This window comes from Panicum virgatum, chromosome 6K, assembly GCF_016808335.1.
Source record: "Panicum virgatum strain AP13 chromosome 6K, P.virgatum_v5, whole genome shotgun sequence".
In the NCBI taxonomy this organism is placed as follows: Eukaryota; Viridiplantae; Streptophyta; class Magnoliopsida; order Poales; family Poaceae; genus Panicum; species Panicum virgatum.
This window is the reverse complement of record NC_053141.1, coordinates 30,051,967-30,067,017: the sequence shown is the minus strand read 5'-3', so window position 1 is coordinate 30,067,017 and position 15,051 is coordinate 30,051,967. Positions and strand designations below refer to the sequence as shown.

The following is a 15,051-nucleotide window of genomic DNA, read 5'->3' as shown; positions in this document are numbered from 1 at the left end:
ATTTGTTTTGCCCAGCGGGAAGAATTTTGCGAGGAATGCCTTGGAGCATTTGGCCCAGGTGTCGATGTCTTTTTCCTTGTAAAACCATTGTTTCACCTTCCCCAGCAGGGAAAAGGGGAACAGACGAAGCTTGACAACGTCGGCAGCGACACCCCGTATGACTACAGTGTCGCAGAGCTCCAGAAAGTTCTGCAAATGTGCATTTGCGTCCTCATTCGGCTTGCCACAGAATGGGCTAGCCTGCACCATGTTGATGAGGCTTGATTTGAGCTCGAAGTTCACGTCCCCGACATTGATGTTGGGGCCAGTGGCCACATTGTCGGTGGAGGGGATGGAGAACTCGCGGAGAGTCTTTTCAGCCATAGCCCCAAGAACGAGTGGTGCTTCCGAAATGGGTTCCTGTGCCGGGAGGATAGCGAGAGGAGGAACGATGCGAGGTCATGCCCTTCTCATGAGCCTCTCTAGATTGTCTGTGTAGTTTTCCGGCAGGGAGAAATCGGTCATACACTACCCCTGTCTTCTTTCAAATCAAAAATAAAAGAAGACATAAAGTGACATTAGCCTGAAAGAGTAAAGACTATATCCTGAGTACAAGGTCTAAGTTAATATCATCACAATATCTTTATTCACATGCCGTCCCCGACAACGGTGCCAGAAATGCTTGTTGACATTTCTTAGCGCAATCACTAGGAATGGTTAATCCTTAGCGACAGCGCCAGAAATGCCTGTTGGCGGTCCTTAGTGCAAACACTAGAAATGGGGGATGGCTGGGTAAGTATTCTATGTTATCAAAAGTTCTAAGGAGCAAAAAGAAAGAAAAAAAGAAAGAAAGAGAAAAATAGAAAAAAGAAAAAAAAGGAGAAAAAAAAGAAAAAAAAAGAAAAAAAAAGAGAAGAATAAAATGCTCCTTAGTTCTTTTTGGCTTCATTAATTTTCCAAGTTACTTTGAAGAACTATTTCATACTCAAATCTTCCAACCATGTGCAATTCGATAACGAGAACTTTATTTCTATCTCGGGATCATCCATTTGACACTTGCACATGTCCACCTATCTAAATGTGTGTGTTTTATCTTTCTCCCTCTCCAACATTATTTTCCAATGGCCTTTTTGACTAGTCTCGGTAATTCCATTAGATCTCTCTCTTAGTTTGATAATATTTCAAGTATAATGTTTTGCTAGGATTGTTTTTACCTACCAAGCTCCACATAAGCCTTCCACTTTTATATATGAGTAGAATAGGTTGAAGACAATCTAATGTAGGCTTGAGCGACTTGATGAGATGAGTGTTTCTATGATCTTTTGCAAGAGAACCTCACTTATGTTTGATATGCATTCTTTTGAAAACTCTTCATGATGAAACAAGGTAAAGGTTTGAAGTTCGCTTAAGTTTGAGAGCATTGCATTTATTTGTTATTGTGGCTTGTTCTTTAATTGCTAGTCTATCTTCCATAATGAAAAAGTAGCCGGTCACAACATGAACTTAAATGCTAAATACTTGAGAGAGCAATATGTCTTGTTATGTATGACTAAGTGTAGAAAGGACATTGAGGGGCAACGCTGATTCCTTTATAAGCAAAGCACCTGGACTTACTCGAGGACGAACAAGGTTTAAGCATGGGGGGAATGTTGGCGCTCCTTAAGTACCCATTTTATCCCTTGTTTATCCTTAATAATGGCATGAATTTAATATCAAAATCACTAACCGTCCTAACCCCGGCCTAATTATTGATCATTTTCACATTTGCACATATATTTTGGAGGAACTTCATTTTTGCAGGTTTTTGGCCTATTTTGGAGCATGAAATGACATGGCCCGTGATCGAGCGCTAACACGGAGAAAGACGAAGGCTAAAGCCCAAAGGAAGGACCAAAGCCCATGTTGATTCGAAGCCCATTCATGCACATCCATCCTCCAAGAGAGCCCAAAGGACCAAGCCCACGAAGATGAGATCAAGATACTTCGGGATTAAGCAAAGCAAATGAAGATTTAAGGAAGGAATCCCTATCCTATCCTTTCCTCGAAGATATCTCCAAGATAACGACGTCCAAAGGGGTGCAATCGTGAAGGACATAAACTCTAGAAGATGCGAGGAGTCTACACGCGAAAGATGAGACCGAGGCGGGACCGAAAGAGGGTAGGTCGGCCTGCCTAGGCCCATGAGCCGGCCGGCCTAGCCCATTTCTGAGGCGGTTCGGCCTCCCCTTCGACCGGTGGCTTCCTCGGCTCAGAAATAGCTCGCATCTTATTCAACTCGGGGTATCCATCCACCCAGAACTCGACGAAAACCTTGGGCCAAGACCTGAGGAAGACGACGGCCGCCGCAAGTCTTCGAAGTTGTCTAGGAGATGGCTTAGGCCGCCCCTAGCTGCCATGGCCTCCCTGCGTGGTTGTGTCATGGTGGAGTTCATGAGCTAGTTGGAGTCGTCGATGGTATGTACTCGGTGGTGACGATCCAAACGAATCTATTATGTGAATAATGTCTTCATGTCATCCGATCTATTTAGCGATCAAGTATCTCCTGCGTTGACGCTTGGGAGTACCTCTTGTTGATTTCGTTCTTTCTTTGGTGCACTTGTTCTTAGATCTATTCTTAAGATAGGTCACTTAGGGTGTTCTTGTAGCCGTGGTGGCTAAGGGTTCATGCCGGACATACCAACGGGGTTCGACAAATCTTCGTGCTCTGAAATACCCGACCCTTGTACATTGATGGGACACATTGAATACAGAGAGAGAATCCAATTTACTGTGAAAAGCCTCGTTTCTGGCTTAGAGTTGTTCACTTCGACTGGTGCGCTTTTTCTTCACTGTGGTAGTGTTCGTCCATTCTAGAAGCACTCTCCACCAACAGTTTGCCGCCCACCCGTCGGTTCGACACACCACGCCACACCACATGGCGGCAAAGAAGAAGGGAGATGCTACTACCACTTCGACAGACACGACAACAACAATGACAACTCCGCAAGACGAAGTCACCCCCGGACAAGAGCCCGCAACCGGCAACGAAGACATCACCGTCGAAGACATCACAGAAGGTCAACACGAAGTCGATCTGCTGGACCTTGGCATCTCTGCCAAAGACATCGCTGCAATGCGAAGGGTTGATGCTCGCCTCGAAGAGGCGCGAAGAGCCAAGTTACAAGCTCTTCAGGAAGAATCTACGGATCCTCAAATCATCACGAGGGCAAAGGGGAAGGAAATAATGTTGACTGAAGCAGAAAGGCAAGAGCAGTACAACAAGCTGCAAGAAGAAGATCTTCGCTGCAAGGCGTTACAAGAGATCAGAGCACAACGACTGATGCTCAAAAAAATGCAGGCACCGTAGCCACTGCCGAAGGGCAAGGTCGCAACAAACCCACTAAGAAACGCAAGGGTCCGAACAAGGACTATACCAGTCAAAGAGATCTCTGACCAGTCTGAGCCAGAGGAGGAAGGGTATTATCGAAGAGGCCACCCGCGAAGAACGCCATTGTCTGAAGAGTTGGAAGAGATACAATGGCCTCATCGCCTCAACCCAGCAGTACTGCCTCAGTTTGATGGTGAGTCTGACCCCGAAGAGTTTCTCCTGAAATACGAAGCCACCATAGAGGTAGCCGGAGGAGGCACAGTGTGCAAGGCGAAGGCACTTGTCCTCACGCTACGAGGACTAGCTCAGCGATGGTATGCAAACATACCCCCAGGAAGCATTCTATCATGGAACCAGCTTCGTTCCCAGTTGCACTCAAGTTTTCGAGCCGTCAGGCCCGACGAAGTCACATCCTGCGACTTCCATAACTTGAAACAAGGAAGCATGACTTTACAGGAGTACCTTCAGAGCTTGATAAAGCTTCGCGCAAGAGGGCCAGACGTCACTAACCAGAGCATTATCGACTCAGTAGTCAATGGGATCAGCCTCAGCCCATGTGGGGAGTACTTAACCCGACGAAGGCCGAAGACAGTTACCAAATTGTTCGAGATAATGCAAGAATCTTGCATATCAGACCGTGCGAAGAGGCAAAAGCTCGAAGAAATGAATGAGAAGAGGAAGTCAAGGAATAGCGAGAGGTCGCACCAGAAGCCATGGCATTCTGACCAGTCGAAGCAAAAAACTGTCAATAGCGTCTCTGAGGAGTCACGTGAAACCAGGCACCACAAGAACAAGGGCGGCAGAGATCACCGCGAAGACAGATCTAGCTGCGAAGACAGATCTAGCCGCGAAGATAGATCTAGCCGCGAAGACAGGCCCAGCCATGATGACAGATCCAACCGCGAAGACAGATATAATCGCGGAGACCGCTACCAGAAAGGCCGAAGAGGAAAGGGGGACTGAAGGGAAAAAAACACCATTTTGATATTTCCATGGGAAGGACCAAGGTCATTGGACCAAGGAATGCCCAATCGCAATTGAAACGAAGGCAGAGCTCGAACGTAAAAATGCACAATCATCAAAACCAGTAAATTACACTTCGCAACCACCGCATCTAGTTCCTCTTCCACAAACCACCTGGACCCCAACACCAAATTGGCCAGTATCATACCCAGTTTACAACTACAACCCGTCATACACACCTCCAATGTCATTGCCTTCGCAACAATCCATGCCACCACCTTCGCACCAGTCGATGCCGATGCTACCCGCTCCGCAGTACGCCAACACATGGTCAAGGAGCTCCACGCCTTTACCCCCACCACCGAAGCTCGAGCCAGGACAGATACCGGAAAGAGTAGGTGACGGACCCTCCGGCAGCATGGTTAACATCATCAACGCCATCTCTGGAGGATCCAATGAACCGGTTCATGAGACGAAGAGGCAACGCAAAGAATACTTCAGAACTGTCTCTCATGTGAGCGAAGGCAAATGTTTCCGAACTCCATGGTCGCATGTCCCAATAACCTTCACACAGGCGGATCTTCGGCTACAACACTACCCTCACAATGATTCCCTTGTCATCAGAGCCAACATTGGCAAGAATTCAGTACACTTCGCTGGGAATGACGTCAGAAGGATATTGGTCGACAATGGCAGCTCCGCAGACATTCTGGTATGGCAGTGCTTCGTCAAGATGGGGTTCACAGAGCAAGCTCTGAAAAAATCGCAATACCCTCTCATTGGCTTCGGAGGCAAGAGAATCGAGGCCCTCGGCAAGATAGAGCTCAATGTCACATTCGGCGAAGGGGTCAAGCAAAGAACCGAAGCAATAACCTTTGATGTAGTGGACATCAACTATCCATACAATGCCATCTTCGGCCACAACATCCTGGTGAAGTTTGCAGCTGTAATCCATCAGCCGTATCTATGCATGAAGATACCTTCGGCAGGGGGAGTCGTGACCGTCTACGGCAATCAAGAAGAAGCGCGCAGGTGCGAAGATAACGCGTATAGCACCAACAAAACTGTGCATACCATTGAGGCTACCGGAGAGGACACAAGAACATTTGTTGCCGAAGACATGCGAAGAGACCATAAAAACGAAGGGGTCTCACCAGCAGAACATACAAAGAAGGTACCATTATGCGAAGATGTGCCTGATCGTCTGGTGATCATCGGCAAGGAGCTCGAGGAGCATGAACAGGTAAGACTCATACAGTTTCTGAGGAACAATCAAGACGTCTTCGCATGGTCTTCGTCCGACCTGCGAGGAGTCAGTCGAGAAGTCATTGAGCATACGCTTACAGTCAACCCAAAGGCAAAATCGATAAAGTAGGGGCAGAGGTCAATGTCCGAAGAGAGGAAGAAAGTAGCACAGGGTGAGGTGCAGAAATTGCTAGACGTAGGTGTCAATAGCGAGGTGCAATACCCAGAGTGGTTGGCAAATGTGGTCATGGTACCGAAGAAGAATGGGAAATGGAGAATGTGCATCGACTTCACCAACCTCAATAAGGATTGTCCGAAGGATGAATACCCTTTGCCTCGCATCGACACATTGGTCGATGCGGCGGATGCTCAGAAATGCTGAGCATGCTGGATTGTTTCTCCGGCTATCACCAGATTTTCATGAATAAGGGGGACGAAGAGAAAACTAGTTTCACCACTCCCTTCGGGACATACTGTTACAATAGGATGCCAGAAGGCCTCCGCAACGCAGGCTGTACATTTAACAGAATGATCAAGAAGGTGCTCGGCGAACAGCTATACAGAAACATCTCCGCATATGTGGATGACGTGGTCGTTCGAAGCAAGAAAAAAGAAGATCACATACAAGATCTTCATGAAACATTTGCAAACCTTCGCCGGCACGGGCTAAAGCTAAACCCTGAAAAATGTGTCTTCGGTGTTCGAAGAGGCAAGCTGTTGGGTTGTATGATCACAGAAAGGGGTATAGGGGCGAACCCTGAGAAGATCGAGGCAATCAGCCGGATGAAGCCGCCAACCACAAAGAAAGGAGTTCAAAAATTGATAGGTCGATTGGCTTCGCTGAACAGATTCATCTCCAGGTTGGCAGAAAAGTCTTTCCCATTCTTCAAAGCACTGAAAGGAGCTGCCAACATGTAATGGGGCAAAGAGCAAGTGAAGGCATTTGAAGCCTTGAAAACATTTATAGAAAACCTGGCAGTAATGTCCAGCCCTTCTGAGAAGGCAGAGCTCTTGCTGTACATCGCCACTTCGGGTGCCGCGGTCAGTGCAGCTCTCGTCGAAGAGAGATTAATTGAAGGCGAACTTAAGCAAGTCCCCATCTATTTCATCTCTGAAGCCCTGAGTGGCTCGAAACTACTATGCTCCGAAATGGAAAAAATGGCTTACACAGTAGTCATGGCTTCGTGCAAACTTTGCTACTATTTCCAGAGTCACAAGATAAAAGTTCCAACTTCGTTCCCTCTTCGGGATATGTTTGAAAACAAGGAGGCCTCCGGTAGAATCAGCAAATGGGCGACAAAACTAGCGGAGCATACAATTGACTTCGTCCCCAGAACAGCAATCAAGTCCCAGGTCTTGGCAGAGTTCATTGCAGACTGGACTCCAGCGGTGCCTTCGCAAGAAACACCGAAGTTAGAATCAATATGGCAGCTTGAATGTGATGGGGCACACCAGAGAGATGGGGCAGGGGCTTCGGCAATCCTCACTGCACCATCGGGTACACAACTGAAATATGCAACGAGGCTAGACTTCAAAGGGTGCACAAACAATGTTGCAGAATACGAAGGCCTGCTCCAAGGTCTTCGCAAGGAAAGAGCACTGGGAGCGCGAAGGCTGTCCATCAGATCCGACTCGGAGCTAATCACCGGACACATCAATAAAACCAATAGAGCACTGAAGCCGGAGCTGTCAAAGTATCTGGCAGCCGTCCAAAGCATGGAGATGTTTTTCCTCGGATTCAGCATACGGAGCTTCCCAAGATCGCAAAACAAGCAACCCGATATACTGGCGAAGGCCGCAGCTCAATATGATCCGCTTCACCAGATGTGTTCTTTGAAACATTGAAGCAGAGCTCTGTCAATTGCGCCGAAGAGCCTGTAAAATTCATCAACGCCATAACCAGCGAAGACTGGAGGGCAACCATAATGGCCAATCTGCGAGGGCATTTCGTCCCTGAAGATGACAAGGAAGAAAAGAGAATGGCTCTTCGTGCTCGCAACTACAAAATCATCAACGAAAACCTATATCGAGGGGGTGTCTGCACGCCCCTCCTGAAGTGCATCTCTTGTGAAGAAGGCCGACAGTTGCTCGAAGAGATTCACGCAGGCATGTGCTCTTCGCACATTGCAACAAGGGCATTGGTAGGCAAAGCCTTTCGCGAAGGCTTCTATTGGCCTTCGGCGGTTGCAGACGCGCACGAAGTGGTCTGAAAATGCTCAAATTGCCAAAGGCATGCACCATACAGCAAATTTCCACCAGACGAAGTGCAGTTATTGCCTCCGGTGTGGCCCCTCGCTCGATGGGGCATCGACATTGTAGGGCCTTTGCCCACGGTGCCAGGAAACTACAAGTATGCTGCAGTCGCAGTAGAATATTTCTCGAAGTGGGTCGAAGCCAAGGCTCTCAGAGATATCACAGCCGGAGCCTTGCAGAAGTTCTTCTGGCAAAACATTGTGTGCCGCTTCGGCGTACCGAAAGAAGTCACTGTAGACAACGGCAAGCAATTTGATTGCACCACATTCAGAGACTTCACCATGCAGCTTGGGACGAAACTATGTTTCGCTTCGGTCTATCACCCGCAATCGAACGGCACGGTGGAAAGGGCTAACGGCATCATCTTCATAGGCATAAAGAAAAATATCACCGAGTTGCCGAAGGGGAAGTGGATAGATGAGTTATCAAGGGTAATTTGGCCACACAATACGACAGAGTCAAGGACAATGAAGTTTACTCCGTTCAAGCTCTTGTACGGCGAAGAAGCTGTCACGCCCGAAGAAATCAAGCTCAAATCTTGGAGGACGTCTGAAGGGATGGACAATATAGAGGAAGACATAAAGCCTTCAATCGACACAATCGAGGCAGCAAAGATGATAGCAGCAATCAACCTCGGCAAATACCAAGAAGAAACTCGAAGATGGAAGAACAAGAAGGTGAAGCCCAGGGAGATTCAAGAAGGGGATCTTGTGCTTCGCAGAATCCCGAAGGCCAAACAGAAAGGGAAGATGCATAGCAAGTGGGATGGACCATTCATTGTCGCCTCCATGGTGAGACCAGAAGCCTGCAGACTTCGCACACTGGAAGGTGTCGAAGACCCATACTCATGGAACAAAGATATGCTGCAAAAGTACTATGTGTAGGAACAATGTAAGAGCCCGCAGAGAAAAATAACCGAAGGGGCTCAACAGTTTAGTATTTATTTCTGCAATTTTTTTTATTTTATTTTTTGTTTGCGAGAAATTCGCACAATGTATCGAAGGGACCATACTCTTTTTCCTGACGGGGGAAGCCTTCGCATGTTCACTCTGGATGTCGGAGATGTGAGGTTTTAACGAGGCGGAACCCTATGTAACCCCTTGTGAAATATAAGCAAGGTCCCCCGAAAAGAAAAACCTCTCAGGAATAGGAATATGGTGAAGGCACCGAAGCGTCTATCCCTCTTCATCAAGCGAAGAGGGGAGTCATCGGCGCATAAAACAAGCAATGAAGCTTGAAAGAAGTAAGCACGGGACGCAATCCCGGATAGGGGCTTCCCTCCCCTTAGCTTTACTTCCAACTAAATAACAAAGTCCTTATGAGCGAAAAGCCTAAGGCAGAAAAGTCCTTGCGAGCGAAGAGCCCAAGGCAGAAATTCGAAGACATAAAAGTCCTTATGAGCGAAAAGCCTAAGGCAGAAAAGTCCTTGCGAGCGAAGAGCCCAAGGCAGAAATACGAAGACATAAAAGTTCTTATGAGCGAAAAGCCTAAGGAAGAAAAGTCCTTGCGAGCGAAAAGCCAAAGGCAGAAATTCGAAGACATAAAAGTCCTTATGAGCGAAAAACCTGAGGCAGAAAAGTCCTTGCGAGCGAAGAGCCCAAGGTAGAAATTCAAAGACATAAAAGTCCTTATGAGCGAAAAGCCTAAGGTAGAAAAGTCCTTGCGAGCGAAGAGCCCAAGGCAGAAGTGCGAAGACAAAAAATCTTCATGAGCGAAGATCCCAGGGCAGGAAAGTCGATGAGCAAAGAACCAAAGTCAAAATCTCACATGTGAAAATTCATCGCCCCCCGCAAGTCGAGCAAAGGGGGGGGAGGGTGGCGCTTCGCAAAACTTACATATGCTCGACTGCGGCGTCGATGACTTTCATCCTCTCGCCCGTGCAAAAGGGGGGGTGGCACTTCGCAAAATACAAATTTGCACAGTCGAAGGGTAAAACTAGGAAGCATAAATATATTCATTTGTATATAAAAAGAACAGTTCGTGTTACAAGAAAAATTACACTTCACAATAATAGTGAAGAAAACGCACGTGTACACTTCGCACAAAAGCGAAGAAAGGTACAAATTTCTTCCCTTCGCACTAAGTCGAAGACTCCACGAAAACTAAATCATGAAGTTACATCTGAAATTTCTTCGTCGAAGATAAGGCGGTCCAAGTCAGATATGACTTCGTGGACCGCAACATCTATTATTTCTTCTGCTGTCCGGCGAAGAAATGCTTCAAATTCAACCCCTGCAAGCGAGTGCACCCCATCGTTAAGAAGAGCCTTCGTCAAAAATCCCTTGGCGACAATACATGAATTCATGCGGAGCAACCATGTCTTCAACAGGCTCCGGCTTCGGCTCTAGAAGGCCCGTGGGCGCTTTATAAGGCCTATCGGTGTCCAAAAGACGTTTTATTTCACGGCGAAGCTGGCGCTCAGACAGAACTTTTGCGTGTTCTTCGGAATTGCGCTAGAATTCCGCGAAGAAACATTTTGTATCGGCGTTCCGATAGTCATATACGCGTTCTCGGTCAAACCAAAACTCATCAAATGAAAGTCAAGGGCAACGGGCAGGGAACTTCTCTCAAGTTAAACCAGAAACATAAAAATTCCCGTGGTTCAAGCGCCAAGGAATAATACCTTCGATGATCCGCGCAGGGGCCAACGCAGGGTCCTGCGCAGACATCGAAGGCGTTAGATATAGTGATACTTCTGTTTTCAATACTACACTACTACAAAAATCACTAGGCCTTCAGTCATCACACCTCGCCGATCTTCGGCGCATCATCCGCTTGCCCCCCGCCATTTTCGCCCTCGCCATGGCCAGGGGCTCCGTCTTCGCCGCCACTGGGAGCGCCGCTGCGCAAGTTGCCGGCTTCAGCCTCACCAAGGAAGCCTCGAGCGAAGATTTCTGCCTTCTCTTGAATCTAAGAGAAATCAAGCATGTCGATAAGCGAAGACGGTAACAAAAAGTGAACCTTGAGAAACGCGAAGTGGTACCTGATCTTTCATGCGCTCCAGCTCAACATCGACAAGTAGCCGCCCCTTTTCATGGAAGTACTTCGCGAAGTTCTTGGCGATATTCTTCGGCAGGGCAGAAAGGGCTTCGGGACACAAGGAGTCCAGCGAAGGCCATTCAAAACATGAGTCCCAAAGAAGTCGCAGCTGAGCCTTCACAATGCCCGTCGAAGAGGCACTGCTCTCCGCTGGAAGCAGACGGCAGCACTAAGAGTAAGTGCCGCAACCGTAGCGGACAGCTCACATTTGAAGTCCGCGCCAGATCTGGCAATCACCAAGGAGGCACAGATCCAGCAAAAGAGCTCTGCCACTTCGACGTTCTCCTCTTGCGATATCTCCGGAGGGTCAATAGCGAACTTCGCTAGCAGGCCGTGAATGTCAGTTTGCACCAAATCTGCGAAGGAGCTGATAGCGGTGCGCCATCGCTGAACAACATCTTTCCCATGGGCACGTTGAGCTTCGGCAACCCTCCGGGCCTCTTCGGCTTCAGCTTTGGCTTTTTCAGCATTTTCCTTGGCCTTCTACGCAGCAAGTGCATCCCGGCGAGCAGCCTCGGCTGCCTCGGCATGTTTCTTCGCCTCAGCACGTGCAGCAATGAGTGCCTCCTCGAGAGCAGTTTTTTTCCTTTTCCAGGGCTACCACACGCTCCTCCATTCTCGCCAACTGCGAAGTTCGTTCGTTGTCAATCCTGAGTTGACTGGAGGCACAGCGCGAAGCGACGAAGGCCTTTAAGGAGAGGTCTTTGATGTCTTGAAGAATTTGGCTGACTCTGGTGGACATCAGACGCTTCTCCATAAGGGGAAAGCCGAAGGAGGAGCCGGCTTCGGCGAGGAATCTCCTCTCCCGATCGCTGCTCGAAAACCGAAGACTGCCGACGATGTTGTCCCCGATCAGCTTCGCCTCCGGCATCCCGAGAGCGGCATCCACCTCAACAGGGTCGGAGGTGCTTACGTGGTAGCCGCTGCTCTCTGTCGAGGTGAACGTCGCGGGCCTTCGGCTGGAAGACCCGACGGCAGGAACCCGGCCGCCCTCGCCGACAGCGACGGTCAGGGCCGTCTCGGGGGCAGTGGCATGTCCCTGAGGACCAGGACCGGACCCCTCCACGTCCTCGATGCTTGACGACGACGACAAATCCAAAGACGTCGATGACGAATCCGGAGACGAAGGGCTGCGGCTGAGTTTTTAGCATGGGGCTCCATGGTCGCCAGGACAGATTGGATCTCCTGGACGAGTTCGTCATCGCTGTCTGGTTCCATGGCGCTATACTCTAAAGCCAGTGAGGGCTTCGACGGTGGAGCGACAGCCGCGATAGGACGAGCGGCAATGGGAGGTGAAGAAGCGGTGACGGGATTTCCGTTTCCCCCGTTGTCTTCGGACTCCCTAGCGCTGCGAAGGGGCGAGGAAGTCAGGAACTCTAGAAGCTTCGAGCGTTTCGCTCCGCCAGGGCCAGAGCCCCCCTTTTTCTGTTTTTTCTTCTCAAGTGTGGCAGTGATGTCACCGGTGCCACCAGCTTTTCCCCTGCTTTCTGAACAGCGAGAAGAGTTTCGGCAGCACGCTGAGGGGCTTCGATGCCGAAGAAGGAAAACACCGATTGCCTCGCGCGCTGGCAAGTTTGGACAGAAGCAAGTCATATTCATTGCCGGACACTGGTCCAAGCATCTCGTCAGCGCGGGTCTCTACCTCCGCTACATCTATTTCTGAAAACGAAGACAAAAGTTCTTATTGTCCTCGCAAAAAAAACTTACGTTCTTTTCGAAGTCCGAAGACTTCGCTAAAGTTGGGCATCAGAAGCCCATAAACTTCCCTCTTCGAAGGAGCCCAGGAGGAAATGGTCCAGCCCTCTCTGAGGGGGAAGCACCCGCATGCGACGAACTCTTCTGTTATGTCACGCATGCTGAGCACTTTCGACACCTCACGAAGTACGGTCAAGAAGGCTTCATTCGCAGGGATGCGAGCCACGTCCACCTTCGGGGTGTCGCCCAAAATTTCCAAACTTCTGAACAACCAAAGGGTGGCGCTTCATCTCCGGGTCGAGGGGAACCTTGTGGTAAAACCAGAACGAAGACCAGTCCCCCGGCCACTTATTCTTTGATGCCCCGACGGGGCTAGGAGCAGTATGTTGAAAGGCGAAGGTGTAGCACCCGTACTGTGGCTCCATCTCCATTGAGATACCGTCAGAGCCATGAACGGAGATGCTCTTTGGCTGGTAGTGCACCCGCATCACCCGAGTGAAGCTCTCCGGGGTCGGGGCGAGGTGACAGGTCTTCGACAACCACATGAAAAGGTTGACGCGGGCAAAAGAGTTCGAGGTCATGTGGTGTAGGAAGACGTCGTACCGGGCGAAGATGTCGACGACAGCGGGATCGAGAGGGAAGCGAAGCCCAGTGGGAAAGAAGTCCTTGAAGACGACCACTCCGTCTTCTCTTGGCTTCGCATAGGTGTCCGTCTCCGGTGGAACACGTCCAAGGCCAGGAGTCAGTACCCCTTAGTTCTCCATTTCTCCAAGCATCGCCAGAGTCATCTTCGTCGGACCGAAGAAGGTGGTAGGCGGGAACTTGCTCTTCTTCGGAGCCATCGCAGGACCAAGCGAGTTCGCCGTGGCGCAAACGATAGGAGAGGAGCTAAAACTGAGACGAAGAGGAACAAAAGCAGAGTGAAGCAAGAGAGTTCAGCGCCGAAAAGCAAAGAAAGCGTACCATCCCCCGCCCGAGCACCCCCACTTATATAGGAGGGGGAGACGTGAAAAATCTATTTTACCCCTCCAGAATTTTCGCGGAGGGATCGCGCGGGGAAGGGCAATGTCGGAATTTCGCACCGGAAACCTCATGCGACGCTTCGAACAAAAAAGTCAAATTAATTTTGATTAACTCTTTAATGCATTTACTAATACACCTCGATGTCTGGTCCGTTGCTTAGCAGGTGAACTGAAAAGACTCAGGCCTCGACGGACCGCGAAGCGATCGGTCGAGGCCCGAAGGGTGGCGCTTCGGGTGAAGAAGTCAAAGTCATCGCCCCTCCAAGGATGGGCAATGACTCCGAGGGGCTACTATTGGGGGTGCCACCTTCGGCCATCGATCGAAGGCCCGCGCGCAATTTGAATGCAACGACAAGGTCTACTCCCGGCTCGGCAAGCCGAGTAGTCAAAGGGCTTCAAGCTTTGGGCGAAGACCGAGGCGCCTACGGCGAAGACCGGTTCGTCACAGGCGAAGACGAAGACCGAGGCGCCTACGGCGAAGACCGGTTCGCCACAGGCGAATACGAAGAGAAGCGAAGAGAGGCGAAGACCAGGGCGCCGACTGCGAAGTCGAAGACCAGAAGGGAAGGCATCGGAGAGTAAGTGTATTGAAAGCCGCGAAGGGAATCTTGTAATGGGCCCAATGGGCTGTAATGGGCCCAACGGGCAGAAGAGGCTCGAATGTAATTTACCAAATGATGTAACAATACGGTTGTACCCCGGGAATATTCCGGGAATATAATTGTTAGGGGGCATTATGGTGTAATAACGGAGGGTGGTAGGTGAACCATCACCTATAAATACCAGACTCCTGTACATTGATGGGACACATTGAATACAGAGAGAAAATCTAATTTACTGTGCGAAGCCTCGTTTCTGGCTTGGAGTTGTTCACTTCGACTGGTGCGCTCTTTCTTCACTGTGGTAGTGTTCGTCCGTTCCGGAAGCACTCTCCACCAACATCCTCCTCGAAATGCACCTGGACGGGAGGCCGGCCAGGTTCGGCCGACCCAGGGGGTCGGCCGGCCCCACCTAGCCGCCTCTCGTCCTTATCCTTCTCTGGCAGGCTGACATGTGGGCCCTGATGTCTTTCCTTGTATGCATTATGCGTGGCGCGCCCGTTTGCTCTGCCAGACGGGCCCTCTTTGTAAGTGGGTGACGCCCGATGTGATATTCTGCGTAGTTGTATGGCGTCTGCTGCATATTTTCGTCTTATTCTGCTCTTGCTCATCTGAAATGTACAAAACTCGAAAACAATTATGGAGCGAGGTTAGTGATACAAATATATGAGTAAGGCATGTAGTTTTCCTTTATTATTGAGTATAGTTGACGGGTGAAAATGGCACTTAAGCACCGTCAACACCTGCGCAGGGGCCAACGCAGGGTCCTGCGCAGATACTGAAGGACGAGAAGAGGACTCCCTCTACACAATTAGCAACAGTGCCCTCACACCTCGCCAGCCGGAGGACGAGAAGAGGACTCCCTCGTCTGATCTTTGGGCGCCGGAGC

General features: G+C 49.7%; 1 protein-coding gene across 1 annotated transcript; it reads left to right on the top strand.

The window, feature by feature from the left end:
• The first annotated feature begins 5,042 nt into the window (after positions 1–5,042).
• On the top strand, positions 5,043–6,472 carry LOC120713375 (uncharacterized protein K02A2.6-like). The gene is made up of 2 exons (XM_039999355.1): positions 5,043–5,552; positions 5,969–6,472. Exons 1-2 carry the CDS (start codon positions 5,043–5,045, stop codon positions 6,470–6,472), a joined length of 1,014 nt encoding a protein of 337 aa, XP_039855289.1.
• Positions 6,473–15,051: the final 8,579 nt, after the last annotated feature.

Bases quoted from the DNA above. Each gene is read 5' to 3' on its own strand.
- LOC120713375 (XM_039999355.1), top strand. From the start codon at position 5,043: ATGGGGTTCACAGAGCAAGCTCTGAAAAAATCGCAATACCCTCTCATT. The intron at 5,553-5,968 runs GTAAGACTCATA...GGCTATCACCAG, and splicing joins AGCTCGAGGAGCATGAACAG to ATTTTCATGAATAAGGGGGA.